This window comes from Pezoporus occidentalis, unplaced genomic scaffold (genome assembly GCF_034315485.1).
Source record: "Pezoporus occidentalis ecotype Australia unplaced genomic scaffold, CSIRO_AGI_Poc_V1 ctg259, whole genome shotgun sequence".
In the NCBI taxonomy this organism is placed as follows: Eukaryota; Metazoa; Chordata; class Aves; order Psittaciformes; family Psittacidae; genus Pezoporus; species Pezoporus occidentalis.
Genome location: NW_026914491.1, coordinates 480,191 through 499,235, shown reverse-complemented (window position 1 = coordinate 499,235; position 19,045 = coordinate 480,191). Strand labels below are relative to the sequence as shown.

The 19,045-nt window shown below is 63.5% G+C and overlaps 1 protein-coding gene across 4 annotated transcripts; it reads right to left on the bottom strand.

The window, feature by feature from the left end:
- Positions 1-1,985: 1,985 nt before the first annotated feature.
- Positions 1,986-13,423, bottom strand: VSTM2L (V-set and transmembrane domain containing 2 like). 4 transcript variants are annotated; one of them, XM_062623795.1, is made up of 4 exons: positions 13,227-13,423; positions 5,987-6,177; positions 5,051-5,104; positions 1,986-3,296 (listed from the first exon to the last, which is right to left on the bottom strand). In XM_062623795.1, exons 1-4 carry the CDS (start codon positions 13,333-13,335, stop codon positions 2,994-2,996), a joined length of 657 nt encoding a protein of 218 aa, XP_062479779.1. In that variant the 5' UTR covers positions 13,336-13,423; the 3' UTR covers positions 1,986-2,993. The 4 variants fall into 4 exon arrangements, with proteins under 4 accessions (XP_062479779.1, XP_062479780.1, XP_062479782.1 ...); XM_062623796.1 differs by having other exon boundaries at positions 5,051-5,101; XM_062623798.1 differs by having other exon boundaries at positions 5,051-5,101; positions 5,987-6,156.
- Positions 13,424-19,045: the final 5,622 nt, after the last annotated feature.

Here is a 19,045-nt window from a genome sequence, read left to right as displayed (position 1 = left end):
GAAACCTTTAGGCTCCAAAGCACCCCAGGACTGGCACAGGGTTTTGGGGGTTGTAGCACTTAGTGGAGCTCACCCCTCGGGTTCATGTGCTCACACCAAGCCTCTGCTGGTGGTGTGAGCTGGTCCCTCTGGGAAGCAGAATCCTTCTGGATTCACCTGCACCGAGACAAGCCTCCCCCCCCATCCAGGCCCCAGCACAACCAACTGCACCAAGACCCCCGGTGCCCTCATCCGGTGTCACGGCTCTCCCGGACCCCCCCGGCGCCGCCGTCACAGCCGCCTGTCACGGCTCTCCTCAGCTTCGTTATCACCCCTGCTTTATTACAGGCAGAGTAAATTGCTTTTGTCTGAAGCAGGATAATGGCCAGAAGAGCGACTGCGTGGAAATGGCATTTTCATGAGGCTGGTTCCTCCCCAGCAGTGACTTGCATATTAAGCTCAGCCCGTTCACAAGCGGGCCGGGGGCTGCTCCACTGCCCTGCCCGAACCCCCTTCCCCAGGGCAGGCACCCGAGCAGCACCCAACGTGCCAGGACCAGGGACCGAGCTGCGGCAGCACCCAGGGTGCGGAGGGTGCCCAGCTCCACTGAGCACCTTCAGTGCCCTGGAGGATGCGGAGCTGGAGGGGCTGCACAGGGGCTCAGCCCTCCCCAGGGGCAGGGAGCGGGGCTGCTCCAAGCATCTTCCCCAGGGATGAGGGGCAGAGAAACCCGTGTCCAGCCACCTCCTGCACACACAGACCCAGGGCAGAGCCCCACACAGCCCGTGGGTCAGGTGCTCGGTCCTGCTCCCACATCCAGCAGGTCCCTCTCCTTTGGCTCCAACGCCAAAATTTCCCCTAAACTCGGCAAAATTAATCTCAGCTAATAAAACCCGTTCGTTTTAAAGCTCGCCTCTGGGTTCTGCAGGTGACTCCTCCACACAGCGGTTTGTTTACTCTCCCCTGGAGGTGATTTGCAGCCTCTCGCCCTCCCCAGCGCAGCCCCGGCTCTTCCTTTCCCTCCGAGGCAGACGGCGCCTCCCGCTCCCCTCCTTCCCCCGGGGCGCGGGTCCCTGACCAGGAACCCAAGCGCATCCCAAGCCCCGCGGCTGTGGCTGCCTGTGGCAAAGCAGAGCTGCCACCAAGAGCCCCCCTGCCCTGCGGCCCCCGAACCCCTCCCTCCTGGCAGCACCTGCGTGCTCCCCTCCCCGCCTCCGGTGCCCCTTGCTCCGCCGGGACCGGGCTTTGCAGCTGGGAGCCAGGCCGGGCGCAAGGGACACGGTGGCTCTCGCCGCGGTCACCAGCAGCGCCGTGCCCGTCCTCAGCCCCCGGGCAGCGGCCGGTGCTTTTGTTACTCTAAGCCATGACAAAGGGCTTCGGATGAGCAAAGCAGAGGCGAGGCGAGGGGAGCGCTGCCGAGCCCCAGGGAGCAATGAACTGCAAAGCAGCCGGGGGGCTCCCGGCAGATGGGGCCGAGTCAGCGCTGCCACTGCCGGGAGCTCCTCACCCAGAGCAGAGCCTGACCCAGGGGCAGCCCCCAGCACCCCACTGCAGGGACCCAGCCTCCTGCCTGGCCAGAGATGAGGCCTTTGCTCTGGTGCCCAGGCAGGGATTGAAGCTGGTGCCCAGCAGCACAGAGGGGCCAGACCCCAGCAGCCCGCCCAGCCTCACCACAGCACCCAGCTCCCCATGGCCATGGTGTGAGGCAGGCCCAGCTCACCTGGGACCTGGTTGTGTCCTGCACCCGTGGGGCAGCATCACCCCACTCCCAGCCAGAGCAGAGCAGAGCAGGAGGTGGAGCTCCCCAGCTGCAGCTTTTAAATGCTCTGACCCCTCAGCTGCAGGTGATGACGAACATCATCACCCACACCCCAATCCCATCCCATCCCCACTGCCCCCAGCCCACCAGCCCCAGGGGCAGCCCCAACTGTGCCTTTTAGCCAAGACAGTGCCAAAGCCACCTCCCCTCCCTGTGCCAGGCACAGAGACCGCAGACCCACAGAGGCTTCGTTTAAAGAGCTTTATTAGCTGCAGCAGGTCTGGTGTGGCAGGGAGCAGCACCCAGCACCCTGGCAGGGACACCGGGGCCCTCCCATCCCTCCCCACAGCCCCATCCCCAGCAGTGGCATTTGCCCACGTGCCATTGGCAGCCACGCGGAGCCTGTGGCCCAGGCCAGTGCGGTGCTGTGGCGCAGGAGGAAGGGATGCTCAGCCATGCGGCACCGGCACGGGCAGTGGGGACAGAGCGAGGGCGGATGGGGCTCGTGGCCAAAGCCCCCCTTCCTCCATGGAATGCAAAGGGCCGGGAGGAGCAATGTGTGAAAGCGGGGCCAGCTCCCATGGCACAGCTCCCATGGGGGCCGCGGGCAGTGCCTGGCTGGGCAATGCGCGGCGCAGCCCATGGCACCACAGCCGTGCCGGGAGCGTGCCGGGAGCATGCTGCGCCGTCCTTCTCTGCTGAGCTCAAGCCTTGATGCGCTGGGGCAGCTCTGGGGCAGGCAGGGGCAGGGGCAGGTGATTCACGTGGTCTGTAAGATGGATGCTGGAACTTATACACAGAGCGGGGCTGAGCAGAGCAACTAAACCAGGGCTCCTACGGGAACAGGAGGAGGTTTCTGCGAAGCACGAGGGAGGGCAGGGAGGGTCCCACAGGCAGAGGGGTTCCACCGGGCACCAAAGCTGGGGCACAAAGCGGCCGGTGGCACCGCGGTGGCAGCAAACAGCAGGGCACCCCCACATGGCACCAGTGGGATGGGGACCATCACCAGCCCCGGTGATGCCCCTGTCATGGACACGGTCCTGCTCCCGCACCGAGCCCTGGCACCGCTGCACCGCGGGGCTGGGGAAGAGACCGACCCGGTGCTGGCCGGCGGGAGGAAGAGGAGGAGGGCGAGGGGGTCGATGGGCAAGATGGGCGGCGGGGCCAGTCTCTGGCAGGGGCGCGGGACCCCCGAGGGCTCCGCTGAGTCCGGGGCGTGAGGGGGGGGCTGCGGCGTCCCCCCGGCACCGCCCGCCTACAGCGCGCAGGAGGCGTCCGCCGAGCGCTTCCTCAGCTCCTTCCCGGCCTTGTGGTGGTGGTGGTGGTGGTGAGCGTGCCCCGAGCCGGGCTCCGGCAGCGCTGCTCCGTGCGGCTGCGTGTCCTGGGGGTGCCCCGTGCCCCCCGGCGCCTCCACGCGCAGGTACGCCTTCACCTTGTGGTGCCGGGCCTGGCCGTCGCTGGAGTCGATCACCCGGCACTCGTACGTGCCCTCGTCTTCCAGCTTCACCCGCGACAGGCGCAGCTTGTGGGAGATGTTGCTGCCGACCACCTTCACCACCTGCGGCGGGCACACGGGGGTCAGGCGCCTGTGGGGATCCCCGCTGACACCCAGCGCAGCGCCCCCTCCGGGGGTCCCAGGGGACGTGGCAAAGGTGGGGGACCCCGGACGCCGGGGTGACGCGGTCCCTGCGGGGGGCTCGGGATCGATGCGCATCCGCGCCGGTAATTAGCTTTCCTACCAAATTGATTCGCTCTCAGTATTTATCACCCCATGAAATGTAAGACTCGCTCGCTCGCCAGAGCCGGGGCTGCTGCTGGGCTAGGTCAATAAATCACATTTATGACCGGCCCCAGGCCCCTGCCTCTGTTCCCTATAATCACGCCGGACGGCAAAGGCCATTTTTCTGCTCGCCGCTGCGTTTGTTAGCTGAAGATTTTATGGTGTTTAGAAAGAGGGCCCAGGCCAAGGCAGGCTCCGAGCCGTGCCCGGGATGGGGCAGGGGCTGTGCGCTGGGGGAGATGAGTGGGTGCTGGTGTGAGTGAGCTGGGTGCTGAAGGAGCTTCAGAAAACACCTTTGTGTCAGCAGAGCCAGGAGGCACCGAGGTGGACGGGCGGGAAGTTCAGAACTAACGCAAGAAAAGCCCAGTTTCCCGTTGGAGCCCTGCCCCGCAGCTCCGCCAGCCTCAGCCCGCGCCTCGGCTACGGCAGGGATGAGTTTATGACCTGTTGTGATGCTTGTGGCTTCCTGCTGCCCTGAGAGACCCCCGCGCTGGTCAGGCCAGACAGACACAGCAGTGCCCAGCCCCAGCTCAGCCCCCAGCGTGCCGCGCTCAGCACCAAAACAGGGGTTAAAGAATGCAAGATGAGGTGGGAAATAAACCCAGACCCGTGGTGTTTGCTGCTGCCGCGTCTGGGCAGAGCCGGCGCCGGCCTCTCCAGCGCCAAGTGTGTTTTGGCAGAGGAAGCCTGGCCCAGGGCTGCCCGATGCAGCCGTTTCTGTGTGATTTACATCGTCTCGCACCGCCTGGCACTGCCCTTTGCTCTCAGTCACTTGCTGCTGTGGCTGTAACGTGGGGTTTATCAGAGGGGCTCGTGGTGCCTTTGCCCATGGCCATTCATCGCCTCCCTTTGGAAACACTTCAGACTCAGGGACGTTTAAAACAACAGAACGAAGCCGGTTGGACACCCACGCCTCTCGCTGGGTCTGCAGGAGGCAGCAGAGCTGCTGCACCCCGAGCACTTCAGATACCCCCGGTTACACCGCACCCGCATCGGCAGCACCGGGCACAGCGGTGGAGCTGAGCCGAGCCCAGCGCCCGCCTCACCCCTCCTGCCGTGGGGACCCCCTGTGCTCTGCAAGGGTGAATGAAGAGCCTGCAGCAGGAGGGTGGGAAGCGCCTTCTGATGCTGCTGTTTCAGTGGCACCCCCAAGCACAGAGCCCCCCAAGGTTGGGAGGGCCGGGGGGGGTCATGCTGCCAGCAACAGAGGAGCGTCTCCTCATCCTGCTCACGTGAACCCGGCGGGCTTTGGGATGACAGTCCCTGACTAAATTAGATTCATTTTCTCCTCAGCACCAGCGTGTCCCTGAGATGCCGCCAGGAGCCGGTCGGGGCTCACATCCAGGCTGCAGCCCCCAGTGCCGGGGGTCCCTGACACCCCCCAGCCCCAGGACACCTTGTCTGGGGCACCGGCCTCGCACGGACACCAACCCTGGGGACCCTCCTGCTCCCCTGCCCTGCGCAGCGCCGGGCACCAGGAACCCTCCCATCCCGCTGCCGGCGGCCCTGCAGGAGCCATTATCCCCACTCACGCTTATTTTAGTCGCATCCTTCCCAGGCTCCTCCTGCGGCGAAGCTTTCAGCTGCTGGAAGAGCGGGATGGGAGAGACCAGAGAGGGAAGAGAAACCGTCAGCTCAGCTGCGAGGAGGCAGGAGCCCAGCGGAGCCCGGGGTGGCTGCTCCGTGGAGGAGGAGAAGGGAGAAGGGGAAGGGAGAAGGGGCTGCCCAGCCCTGGCAAACTCGAGCACCCTGGGCAGGTGGGAGCCATACAAGGCCCATGGGAAGGGGTGGGAGCACCTCAGTGGCTGGAGGACACAGGGTGCCTGCCCGTGGGTCCCCATCGCATCCAGCTCCATCAGTGGGTGCTCCCCATGACCTGGGCTGGGCTCGATGCCCGCTCCAACCACCCTCGCCCTGCAGCCCCTGGCAGCTCTGAGCCAGCGGCAGCTTCGTGGATGCTGCTCAATTTATGGTAATACCAGCAGCAGCTCTGCCAAAGACACAGTAATAAAGGCTCATTAAAATACCTAAAGCTGCCTTCCCATTATTTGGCCCTTATCTCTGTGTGAACAGAAATAGACAGCTGTTTGCCGAGACCAGTACACATGGAAATAGGGAAAACAAGGGAGGGCTGGAGGGGGAGGATGCAGGGATGGGCCGGACGCAAGGGCAGTTGTGATGAGATGGGAGAAGGCAAAAGCACCAGGGCAAAGCCTCTGCCTGGGTCAGTCCCCAGGGGTGGGATAACTGGAAAGAGTGGCCAGGACAGCCCAGGCCTGTGCACTGGAGCATCCTCAGTGCAGCGGGATGCTGTGCACCCCACACATGGTCCTGCAGGACCAGTCAGTGCTGCTGCTGCTGCTGCAGGACAGGGACCCCCCTGAGCCTCAAATGCTGCTGCAAGGGAAGTCCCATGAGAGCTCTGCCTCTCACTGCTGCTGCTGGATGGGGAGGACGAGGGGCATTACCTGGTTGGAAGCCCACGTCTGTTTGTCTGCCCAGTCCTTGTGGTTGCGGACGTACCACCACTGTATCTCCAGGGAGTAGGAGGGGGAGCCGGTGCCGCGGAAGGAACACGCCATCTCCACATCCTCGCCCGCCTGCGCTGTCATGTCGTGGGGGGTCTCGGTGAAGAGGGCTGCAGGAGACAGAGCGAGGGCTGCGGGGATGTGCCACTGTCACAGCAAGGGGCGATGCCACCGCCCATGCGAGCAGGGCCACCAGGAGCACCAGGACCCATCCTGGGCAGGCAGACCCAGCCCCCGACCCTTTGCCAGGGGCGGTGGCAGGAAAGGGAGGGAGCAGAAGCCCCTGAGTCCCCCGCCCCACCTCCCCCTGGGACCTTGCCCCAGGGTGACAGGGCCCCAGTGCACCTCGGATGCTGAATACAGCATCCGCTTAGATCAGAGCACAAATGAAAACCAAATCCCTGTTTAACGCGGCCTCAAACACTCTCCCACATGCCATACGGTTTGTTTTCCTTGCTCAAAACAAATATTGTTCAGAGATGTAATTAGAATTCTTTTCATCTCCTCTGGAGGGATCCTTGCTCCTCTGTAACAACGGCCCCAGCGCGCGGGTCACTGCCAAATGCATCCCCACAGCCTGCGGCAGGCTCTCCGCGGCACGGCACAGGCACAGGGGCTGAGCCTCCAGCGCCAGCACAGCCAGCCTGGGGCTGCCAGAGCCCCCCGTGCCCCTGACGCTGTTTTGGCCGCAGAGGCAGTGGGGCTGGGACGGGGTCCTGCTGGATCTGCCCTCGCACCTTCACCAGGCCCCTCGTGCCACCGGCACTGCCGGTTCACAGCCACCACGCAGGTCCCTGCGGTGCCATCGCAGCCCCCCGGGACCCAGGCCCGCTCGGAAGCAGCGCGCAGCTTCCCACCAAGCCCTGATCCCCTCTGAAAAAGAACTGCTATCAGCCCAGACGGAAAAGTTAATACCTTCGGTATCTCCCGGTCCCTCCGGACGCATGAAATCCTCTATACTTATCACTTCCCTTTAATCCATCTTAGCAGGGGAACTGAGGGAAATACCCAGCACAAGGCTCCCACCACCCTGGGGCTCCCGCCGGGCTCCCAGCACGGATCCTGCAGCCCCTTAGCCCAGGACCCAGCACCAGCAGCCAGCAGGGGCGGGGGGGGGGTGTCTGTGCCGGGGGGATCCGACTGGGAACAGCACCAGGGGTTGAGGGAAGGGCAGGAGGGTCCGGCACTGCCCGGCACATAGCAAAGGCACCTCCAGTCAACGCTCACCCACCCTTCCCCAGCCCCAGCCCAGGATGGGGATTCTCCTCCGCGGGATTCCCAATGGCAGGAGCAATGGACAAAGCCAGAGGGTCCTGGCAGAGCCTGCGCCAGCCCAGACAGCGGCAATGGCCAGAGAGCTTCTGACTGTCCAGGTTACTCAAGGTCTGGTCCCACTGATGGGATTTGGCAGCCGAGCAGAGAAAAGGCCTGATTGAATCAGGCGCCTCCTTCCTTTCAGGTTTTAATTGGGAAGCGCGTGTATTAATTAACCCCAGAGCACAGCCAAAGCAGGGCAGGTCCCACCGGTGGAGCTGCCTGGACACACACACCCCCCCCCAGCACCCCCGGGAACCATGAACCCCATTGATCCCCCCCAGCCCTTCCTCGCCTCCCCAGGGCCGCAGCTGTGAGTGACACGCTGGGAACTCGGGACAGACAAGGCATAAAGCGCCTGCTGATGGATGGATGGATGGATGGATGGATGGATGGATGGATGGATGGATGGATGGATGGACAGCAGGGTCTGACAGCAGGAGGGAAGGTGAGGCCGGTCCCTTCCTCCCTGCACATCCCGGCTCTTTATCCTTCCCTTCCGCCCCACTGCCCGCTCCCTCCATCCCAGCTTCCCACACAGGGCTCCTCTGCGGGAAGGGGCTCCAGGACCCCAGTGCCAAGGGACACCCCAGCAGCCGCCCCAGGACACCCAGATCAGGGGCAACGGGGCCACCGCCAGCCCCGGATCCACATCAGGACAGTCCCTGCCATGAGAACGGAACGTGGTGGGGCAATGAGCAGCCCCATGGCTGGGCACAGAGCCGGCTCCCCGCGGCACCGCTGCTAGGATGGGGCTTTGGTGCTGGAGCTGCTCAGAACCATCCCTCTCCCCACTGCTGCCATCGGTGCCGCATCCTGGCGGCAGGAGGGGGGCTGGTGCTGGGCTGGCTGCCGCGTGCTTTATGGCCTGGTACCTGTCATAAACTGGGAAAATCAGGATCAATAAATCTTGCAGGAAACAAAAATCAGGGGAAATAAAATGAACTCAACGGGGAAACACAGATAAACAATTGAAAACGCCTGCTGGGACAGCTTGGTGCTCTCATAAACCGGAGATATAGAGGCTGCTGCTCTCCTCCCCACGCGGGCAGGATTCATTGCCATGGCCCTGCACGGCACGGGCAGGAGGGTGGCAGGGAATGGGTGCCCCCCCCCAGCCTGTGCCAGGCTGTCCATCACCCCAGCACCTGGAAATGACGGCCCAGCCGCTGCGCTGGACCCCTGCAGCCCCTGGAGCACATGAAGCCATGCAGCCCCTGCGAGCCTGGCCAGGACCCTGCTCACTGCCCAGCTTTGGTGCAGCCTTGCAAGGGGCCGTGCTGCCTTTCCCAGCCTCCCCAAGACACCAGCTGCAACAACCGCAACTTAAACAGGGCCGTGGGCATGCACTGGGGTCGGCGTTTGTGTAAACATGGATTGGAGGGTGGTTAAATAGGGATTGGACATTCGCAAATGCCTCTGAGTCACCCGGGTCGTGCCCGCGCCTGCTCTGAGCTGTGAACCCCACTGAAGCATCGCAGCACTGGTCAGGCAGATGCTCCTTTCTCTGCCTGACAGCACAGCAGCCCCTGGCAGAGCCACGGCTGGGCTGGAGGAGTGGCCAGGCAGGGCTGGGGAGCCCCCGGCTCCAGGGGAGGTGGACGAGGAGGAGGAGGCAGCCCTGGGCAGGCGGGTGCAGGACCGTGTCACCGGATCAGCCTCTGCCGCCCCTTGTCCCTCCCTCCGGCTGCCGCTGCTGTGCCATGGGCTGTGATCAGACGTGGTTTATTCCCCCCTCCACCGTAATTCCTGGTTTATCGCGGTTCCGGGAGCCAAGACTCTCATGGACAATGTGGGCTCAGCCTCTCGCCCTGGCAGCCCCCTCTCCACTCCCCGGCAGTGGGATGGTGCCGTGAGGCACTGCAGGAAGGAAGCGGCCCTGGAAGTGGCTGCTGCAGCCCTGGGGCGAGGGGCACCTCAAGCCCCCATGGAGCCTGTCCCCAGGCACTGTCATCAGCCATGCCCAGGCCAGCGGGTCCCCACCAACACCCAGACCTGCCTCCATCCTCCCTGGCAGAGGCAAAGGCGCAGGAGGCATCCCCCTGGATGGATCCAGGAGCAGGAGCCCGGCTGCCGCTGGACACGGGGTTGCTGGCACTGCTGCTCCTCCCTCCTCTTCCCGTCTGCAGGTTAACATCTGGGCATGCAGCTCCTCCTGACAAGCCTGGCGCAGGGATGCTGACCCCGGGTCACCAGAATCACATCGTGGCCACAAACCGGGGCATGAACAGAGCGGCCGGGGGCACCAGGGAGGGCAGGGCAGGCGGCTCTGGCAGGGAGCAGCCGGCAGGGACGGGATGAGACCAGGGCTGGATCCCGCATCCACCCGGCACCGCGGGAGCCCTGCTCCCCTCTGGCAATGCTGCCATCACAGGAGAAGCGTGAGGCTGAGCCCCGCGAGCGCCGGCACGGCGGGGCCGGGAGCGCCATTTCTCTGCCCCTATTTACTGTCACATTAGCAGCAGAATTAGCTCAAATTTGCAGCGTAAATGAAACCAAACCCCCCGAGCGGCTGCGTGAGGCCGGAGCTCACCTTGCGGGGAGCTCGAATTCACCTTGAAACCCGCGGATGTTCCCATCCGTTCACCGTCGCCCTCCCGCTGCCCAGGCAGGAGAACGGCAGTGAGAGACCCGGCCCCGGCTGCCAGGAGCTGCCCGGGCGAGGGGCTCCCAGCTCCAGCTCCCGGTTCTGACAATCCCCTCCCGGGGGCACCGCGGTTTTCCTGGGGCAGCTATTTGAGAGTGTGACCCCTCAAACCGGCTGCTGGAGCAGCTCCTGGCGGGACGCCGGCAGCGCCCTGCAGCCACCACTCGCACTGCTGCTGGTCTCTGCCAGGGGATGATTCCCAATGGGCAGGGAACCTGGCAGCAGGCAGGAACCGGCGTGGGGCAGACGGAAGCTCTGCTTCACCGCAGATCAGCACCCCCAGCCTCATGCCCAGCACCAGGGGCCATCAGCACTGGCAGCGCTGCCCACACCACGCATGGTGCTGGTTCCCATACCACAGAGCCAGCAGCTCCCGGTTCTCATGGGCACAGCACCCTCCTACCTGGCTCTGCCCACCCCACCACCCATGGGATCATCCTGGTCCAGCTGCATCTGGAGCACACGGTGCATGGCACCAACACATCTGGCACAGCTAAGTCCAGCCAACGACCCAGTACCTGGCCACGCACCCACCGCAGTGTGGTGGGGTGCTCCCTGGGTGCCCTGGGGAGGAGAGAACCAGGCGGGAGATGGACCCACAGGCAAGGAAATGGCCATGAAGAAGAGCTCAGATGGACCCAGAGCCATCGTCGGGTGGGCTGGGAAGGGCTGTGCACCCCGAGGCAGGTGAGTCCTTCCTGCTCCATGAACCAGAATCCCAGTGACAGGTCCCCATCCCTGTCCCGGTGCTGTTGGTGGCTCCAGCCCCGTGCAGCTGCCCCGGCCGTGTGATTTACTGCCTCACTCACCAGGAACGTTATGATTAAAATTAGCTGTCACTGTCCTAACGTAATAATTCCCAGTGTCTGGCCCATCGTCTGTCAGCCTCTTCAAGGGAAAAGAAAGCACAGACATTTGATGAGGAGAAGTGTCAGAAGTAATTGCATTGAATGACTGCACGAACAGCAGCAGGAAAAACACATCGGGTGGAGAATTCCCACCAGGAAGCATGAAAAAATCCGGCAGAATGCAAAGTGTTGATGAAAGTAATTGATAGAATAATCATCGGGTGTGAGAGAAGGAGAAGGGCAGCGCCCCAGGGAGCCAAGGCTCCCTCCAGCCCCAGCCCCAGCCGCGGCCCCAGGGCCGGTGAGACACCGGTGCTCAGGAAGGATGCGGGGACGGAGCCGCCGCTGCTCCAGCTGCTCACCCAGCGGCGGCCCCTGCCCTGTGCCGGGAGCCGGCCGGAGCTTCCCAGGCAGCGCCGGTTCGCAGGCGATGGATGGCACCAGCCCAGCGTGCAGAGGCTCTGCAATGGGGGGCATGAATAATTGAAGGCGCCAGCCTGAGCAGAGAGCGGAGACGAGAGAGGAGGGGAGAGCAGAGCAGAGGCAGCGCTGTGGGCAGGGGAGGGATGGTGAGGAAGGAGCCTGCGGCTCAGGCGCTCTTCCAGGGCAGCAGGGCAGACAGAGCCCATCCTCGCTCCATCCTCGCTCGTGTCAGAGCCTTCCCTGTGGGGGCAGGAAAAGGACTTTCCCTGACCGAGACTTTGTCCCTTGGCAGCAGCCCGCCTGCCCATGGCTCCCGCCTGCCCGGCAGCAGCGTGGAGCTGCCTCGGCCGCCTGCAGAGCACACGGCTCCCAGCCCCTTCCCTCGCTGCATCTGCTGCGGGCAGGATACAGGTAACAGCGATGGCAGGGCCAGGCTGCAGAGGCTGCTCTGGTCGCCTGCACCAGGCAGAGATGCCAGTGAGCTCCTGGCACTGCCTGCAGCGGGCAGAGCCTGGCAGGGCCCCACCGGCCCCACTGAGCACAGATGAATCCATCCCATCATCCCCGGCCTCTCTCCTGCCCCGCATGGAGGAGAAGCTCCACCAGCGAGTAATGAAATGATCAATCTCTGATAGGCTAAACAGCGATTTATACAGGTTTTCAACACACACAGCTTTTATCAAATTGGTATTCACCTACTGAACACAAACGGCTTATTATACATGACCCACTTATTCACTGCTTTTCAGTATCGTTAATAAAGGTTTCTGTTGTGATTAAGTGAGTTGCTGCAGAACTGCTCATAGTAGCAAGCTGTAATGTGGCTCTGAAGTGCACTCGCCCTCCCAGAATATTTCTTCTCCTTGGCTCCCTGCTCCCTCTCAGCGACCATTTCACTATTTATTTGCCTATTGCTGAATTTCTGAGGGGAGCAGCAGCGGCTAATGGAGGCTCTTTGCCCACATCTCCTTCCGGCACGCCAGGCCGGCAGGTCCAGAAACCCTCCTGCATTCCTCCTCCAGCACAAGGCAGAGCATCCCTGCCCAGACAGGCGGGTACCCGCTGGACCAGGCACTGTGTGGGAACCAGGGCCTGGCGAGCCTGGAGGCTCCTCGGGGCAGGGAGCTGCTCCTGCCACAGGCCGCAGCCCCGGAGCCGTGTGAGGGGAATGGCTGCAATGGGGGCAAAGGCACCCAGCGCCCTGTGCCCTCTGCTGGGGCTCAGATTTAAACCCACCCGTGTCAGCTGCAGGGAGCGAGGAGGGTCTCGGTGCTCTTCCCGAGGGGGGGTTGTCTCCTGTCACCTGCTCAGTGCCCCGGGGGTGGGAATTACCCCTGGCTGGGAGAGTGTTTCAGACAGGGGCGCAGAGAACGACTCCATCCCAGCTCCCGGCTGGACCCTGCCAGGCTTGGCAGCACCACGGAGCCACCGACCCGCTGGGCCACCGAGCACCGGAGTCGGCAGAGCAGGAACGGGAGACTGGAGAGTCGCTCCCGCTGCCAGGGGCGGGTGGCAGCACACGGCGGGTGCACGGGGGGTGCATGGGATGCACGGGGATGCACGGGGGGTGCATGGGATGCACGGGGGGTGCATGGGATGCACGGGGATGCACGGGGGGTGCACGGCTGTGCAGGGGGACGCACCGTGCGAAGCCCCGGGCTTGGCAGCGCAGCGGCGGAGGCAGAGGCCGCCCCCCGGGCCCCAGGGACGGGAGCGGCGGAGCCCAGCCCCGGTTCGCCCGGGCCGCCTCCCGCTCCCGGAGCCGCCGCCGCCGCGAACCGCGCCGCGGAGCTGCCGCCGGCGGCGGAGCCCAGCGCGGACCCCGGGCTCTCCCCCCCTCCCGCCGCCCGTCCCGCGGCCCCCGAGACGGCACCGGTGGCACCGCGCCCTGCGCCCGCCACCCCCGGGGGCAGCCGAGCCCCGCTCCCTGCCCGCCGCCCGCGCTCACCGCTGCCCGCCGCCGGGGCGTCCCACGGGGGGTGCCGGGAGGCGGCGCCGAGCTGCAGGTAGAGCCCCAGGTAGTGCAGGATCCCCAGCGCCAGGCCCAGGCCGCCCATGGTGCCGCGGGCGCCGCCGTCCCGGGGCCGGCGCTGCCGAGGGCCGAGCCGTGTCCCCGGGGCTGCGCCGCGGTCCCGCCGCCGCCGCGCTGCGGAGCTCTTCTCTCGCGCGGAGGGCGCCGAGGCGGTGCCGCGGCTCAGCCCGGAGCCTCCCCCGCCCGGCGGAGGGATCCCGGCCCCGCGCGCACCCACGAAGTTTTTCCCACGGTTCATTCTTAAACTGCGCGGGGCGGGGCCGGGCCGCGAGACCCCCCCGGGACCCCCCAGCCCCGGGCACGGCGGGGAGCGGGGCCCGGGTGGGCACCGGGGTGCGGGGTGCCCGGTGCGGGGCCCGGCAGCAGGGACCTCGGGGACCCTCGCGGGGCTCCCCCCGGCACCGCCCGCGGGTGCAGTTGTTATAACCCCCCCCCCCCCAGTACCAGGGCTCGTGTCCCAGGGACAGGGGGCACACAGGGGCTCAGAGCCCTCGGCCGGAGCCGGGCGGGGGCGAAGGGGCTGCTCCGTGTAACCGCACCGGGACAGGGCCGGCAAACCAGCTCCTGCCCCGAAACGCCACGGGCACGGTGCCCGCTGCCCTTCAGCCACTCAAAGCTTGAGGCCAGACCCAGCACCAGCGCCGGCCTTTCCCAGCCCCACGGCTGGTGGCACCCCAGCACCGTGACCCCGACACCAGCACCGCGGCACCACAGCCTGCACCATTCGCACCTATTTTGAAGTCTAAAAGCATAAACATGGGCTGGGAGCGCAGCGCAGCCCCCTCTCTCTCTCTCTCACACACACACACACACACACACGGTGTTATCTGCGCGCCGTATGGCAGCCTGAAGGGTGTCTGAGCTCCAGATAAACGGTAAAAATCAGATTATTTCAGGTGTTTTCTGCCATATGATGACAGATGCTTGTGGCAAAGCGATCCTTTAAATCAGACTTGAAAATACAAACTGCGCCTTCACCCTTCCTGCAGCCGGGCTCCAGCACAGGGGCAGGAGGAGCCCAGCTGTGCCCGGCAGCAGGAGCTGCGCTGCCTCATACCCGCAGTACAGACCCCCGGGTTCAAAGTTCTACCTGCTGCAGAGCTTCTGCCTGTAGAATAAAGCCCAGAGCAGAGGAGAGCATCGATCTCTGCCCGAGTTCGTTACTCCCTCTGCAGTTAAAAGCAGGGGGAAGGAGGAAGCTGCCATAACAGCACTCACAGCAGTGGCTGGTTGAATTCAGAGGATCCCACCTTGGGACAGCAGGAGAGAAACAGCAATGAAGGGCCCCAGCTTCCCAAGGGAAATCGCCTGGAGCGGATCTGGGCTGGGAACTGAGCCCAGAGTCATGTGGGGGGGGGCAAAAAACCCACACCCCAAAATACGGGCTCCATTCACAGGGTCAAGCGCAACAGGAAGAGCAGCCGAGGCCAAGCAGGAGCCGCGGTCGGGGCAGCCCAGCCTCCCGGTGCTGTGTGGCCCTTGGCCCATCCCCTGCTACCGGCCAGTGAGGGGAGCGGGGTGAGTGGGGACGTCACCCACGGGGGACCGGGTGTCCCAGGCAGGGCTCCTTGCTCCAGGTCCCACAGCCCCAGCCCAAGGAGTGGCAGGAGCTGAGGCTGCACCTCCAGGGCAGGAACCTGCCAGGAACCTCCAGTGTCTCCTCGTGGATGGTTAAATCATGGCACAAGGAAGCAAAGAGCATAAATCCCTCTCGGAGCTGGGAACACCTCCAGCTGCGGAGCCTGAATTAGGTCTCATTTCCAGCTGATTTTCTGCCACGGCAGCAGGATGACAAATGGACACGGGCTCTGTGCAGGGGCCCGGCAGGCGGGCAAAAGCCAAGCGCCCGCGTGGCTTGGGTGCGCTTGGAAGGTTCCATTTTCCTCCTCAATTTAATTCCTCAGCGGAAAGGGCCAGAGCAGCTGCTGTCTGCAGCGGCCACGCAGCCCTGATGGACCCCACACGCCTGGCAGGGAGAGGAGGGAGCTGCTGCACTGGAGGAGAGAGCAGAGCCCGCAGCTCCAGACCCAGCAGGCACCTGAGGTCCCTTATGTGCACCCTTGCTGCTGCGCTGGAGTAGTTGGTGCCTCCCCGCAGGGCTCCTGAGCCAGAGCAAGGGCCCCAGAGGCTCACTCAAGGATGAGATGCTCCTTATCTCTGGTAGCACCAGGGTTTCTGCCTACTGCTTCATGTGGCTCGTGCCAGTGGCTCTGCTCGGGGTGGGAACCGGCGAGATGGGGGAATCCGGTGGCTGTTTCCACACAGCAACACCCCAGCGAGCCTGGTGGCACCCACAGGGACACCCAGACACAAACCAGGCTGGGTTGTTGCTCCTGCTGGCAGCCAAGTGCTGCCCATGGTCATCCTGACACAACCCAAAGCCTGTGCTTGCTTCAGACAGTGGAAGCTTAAGGCATCCGGGGAAGGCAAAAGCACCCAAACGCCACCACTGCTGAAGCACTGGGGTGCTCAGCACCCCCTGCTCTGAACACAGCACAGAGATTGCGCTTCGGTTCCTGCTGCTCATGCCCCTGAAGCTCCCGGGGGTGGCTGCTGCTGCAGCCCCATGAGCGATGGGGCCGGGCTCAGGGCTGTGCCCATGCCCAGGAGCCATCACTCAGATCCGTTGCTGCTGTTCATCGCTGTGATGGGCAGAATAAACACCCTCCGTGCTGATCCCGAGCTCATTTCTGATACTTGTTTAGAGACTCGACAATCCCTGTATAAAAGGATTTCCTTCCACTGCTGACTTTGACATTCCTGCATTATTAGATTATTCGCAAAGGTCTGTGCGTGCTGCAGGAAAACAACAGCTCCGACATCCAGCAGCGCAGCCTCCTCCACTGCTCGTCCCGGTGCGGCACAGCCACGCAGACAGCGCCCGGTGGGGCCCTGGTGCGGAGCGCAGGGGCTGGGGCGAGTGAACCCAACCCAACCCAACCCAACCCTGCCGGGACAGCAAAACTGACCGAACATCGCACTACACGAACCAGGGAGGGGGGCCGGGGGGTTGGGGTGGAGGGAACCCGGCTGGGAGAGCACCGGGCCCCAGGACAGGGAGAGCATCCCTGGGGCACTGAGTGCAGCAGCTCTGGGGCCTCTGAGGGTCCCAGCCCGGGGGGGGCAGCGGGAAGCTCCCCAGGGCTGTGGGGGTCCCAGGGCAAAGGGGGGGTCAATGAGGAGGGGCTAAACCTCAGGAGAAATCACTCCCAAAGAATTCTTCCTTCCGAGCACAAGCCCCGCCTGGCTCCAGCTCCTTCCTGCCCTGCAGAACCCAGCAGCAGGGTCCGGATGCCGGCACCGCTGCGAATCAGTCCAGGAACATTTCCCTCTTTCCAAACCATTGTTTTAAGGACCAAAGCCAATAATCAAAGGTAAAGACAGCCAACAAACACAACCCCCAAAGCAGCCCCTTCCCCTCCGCGTTATTTATGGCCAGATGAGAAAAGCCTCCCCTGAAACCCAGCTCTTAGAAGGAAAGAATTATTACAACCCCCTCCAACGATCAGTGCTTGAGGTGACTTATTTGTGCTGCTGAAGGCGTGTTTCCCAGTTTTGACAGTGCCTGTGTATCCAGTGCAGCCTGGGTCTCTCTGCTGGGATGTCGGGATATTCCTCAGTCACAATTCTCACCCTTCTCTGCCCACAACCAGCCTCAGCCCAGGCAGCTCCCGGCTTCCTGGTGGAGCAGAGCCCCCAGCACCGTGTCCTGAGGTCCCTCTGCAGAGAAGGGGACAGGGGGACAGCGGAGGGGCACAGCGCGATGCTCCAGCTGCAGAACAACCCCCAACCCCTTCCCTTCGAGGGCAAGTATCCCACCTCCCCATCACCCAGCGCTCATCAATCATGTTCCTTCTAATTAACTTCTCATTTACCTCTTCAGTCAAACCTGTTTACAATCAGAGACAAGACACAACCCAGCGAGGGCTGCGGCGAAGGTTGGGCTCTCCCTGCACGCTCCAGTGACCGCAGGGCACAGCCAGGGATCTCTTTGAGCACAAGCACCAGGAGCTGTGATGCTTCAATGCTTCCCAGCAGATGATGCTGCTGAAGAGGCCGAGCTGTGGGCTGGGATGGTCCCGGGCTGCTCCGACCCCTGCCTGTGCTGGGTGCTGGAGCCAGAGCCCACACAGCCCCCAGCCCAGCAGCCCCCAGCTTGCCTTGGGACACAGAATGGGTTTTCCGGCTCTTTTGCCCAAGATGACCCGTTCTGTGCATCCCAGACGGGGCCGGGAGCTCCAGCCCCTCCGGCACCCTGGGACCACCACGCAGAGGATCCCAACCTTGCCCAGTGGGGTTTTCCCCTCTGAGAGAGGAGGAGAGAAGAATTCATCATCCATCTTGTAAAGGCTGACCTGCAGTAACAAGCTCTGCTCTAATTCCCCAGCAGCAGCTGGAGCATCCTCGTCTGTCACAGACGGTTGGGCTCAGGTAGACACAGGCATTTTGCCTTCCTGTATCCCACAAGCGTCTCCTCTGGCTCTGGAGGCACACAGGTACCATGAGGCAGGGAAGGACAGCGCCTCTTCCAGGAGGAAGACCAGAGCCCAGCTTTGACCTCAAATCCATTGGCTGTGCTGCCAACAGCTCCCAGGCTCCAGTACAACACTGAGCACAGCTGAGAAAGGGAGGAAAGAACACCTTTCCGGTTGAAAACAGAACAAAGAAATGAGGAATTCCAGCAAGTTCTGCACCAAAAATGTGGGTTTGCAGCTCTTTGGTGGCTGCCGAAGCCACGACCCCCGCGTTGATCCCCTGAACAGGAGCGCTCGGCAGCACCCAGGCCGGCAGCGGCGCCGCAGCCGCGGCTGAAGCAGCCGCTCAGCTTCCCTGACAGTGCATTTTTCTTGGAGATAAAAAATGAGTGCTGCCAGCATGCAAATCTCTCTAAATGAGGCAGGGCCCAGCCTGCCGGAGCCGCCGGGGCTCCTGATGACACTCATTAACTCGAGCACAAGAAAGGAGGATGCAGGAAAACATTCACAGCTCCTTGTCCCGGTGAAGCCACGGCTGGGAGCAGCAGCCAAGCGCCGTGGCCGGTGTGGGAGGCGATGGGAGGAGCTGTGGGTCTGCCCCACCACGCTCCGGCCCTCAGCCCTGCTGCAGCTCCAGGCTGTGGGTAGAGGCTGCCCCGGAGGGGTCCCCTCCTCTGCAGGAGCTTAGGGCTGCTCTGACGATCCAGACCCGAGAGTCCCAACACTCGTTTCCTACAGGACAAGCACAGCCAAGACCTGAGGCTGACCACAAAAGGCAGCCAGTGGGGTCTGGTCAGGTCATGGATTATGCACCCTGCCTCCTAGCCCCGAGTATAACCTGATAGAGTCACTCCAGCATCCCCTCGGGAGCAGGGACATGGCCTAGGCCATGCAAAACTCACCTCTGATTACCTTGGGATGTTCAATGGGTCTGGCTTCTGGGTCCCCTCTGCCACTGAAGAGCCTCTGGCCTGGGCACATACCAACACCTGAGTCCCCCCAGTTTATGCCAGTACAGCAGGATGTACACTTTCTTAGTGTATGGGGCTAGAATCACCTGCAAACAGTCTCCTGAGCTACCTGGGCTTCCTCTTAGCCCCCAACACATCTACTGTTCCACTGCTTCACACCAGCACTGCTGTTGGACTCGGGGGACAACCTTTGAGCTGCCCCACCACAAGGTCCACGGCTACATCCCCACGCACAGACTGCTTGTAACAAAGGAGTTAAGAAAAACAAACTGTCTTTAATAGAAGCGGT

What these genes read in the sequence shown, in the direction of transcription:
- VSTM2L (XM_062623795.1), bottom strand. Translation starts at nt 13,335, where the DNA reads ATGGGCGGCCTGGGCCTGGCGCTGGGGATCCTGCACTACCTGGGGCTC. An exon ending in AGACGTGGGCTTCCAACCAG is followed by an intron (nt 5,105 to 5,986) that starts GTAATGCCCCTC and finishes CCGCTCTTCCAG; the next exon opens with CAGCTGAAAGCTTCGCCGCA. An exon ending in AGGATGCGACTAAAATAAGC is followed by an intron (nt 3,297 to 5,050) that starts GTGAGTGGGGAT and finishes TGCCCGCCGCAG; the next exon opens with GTGGTGAAGGTGGTCGGCAG.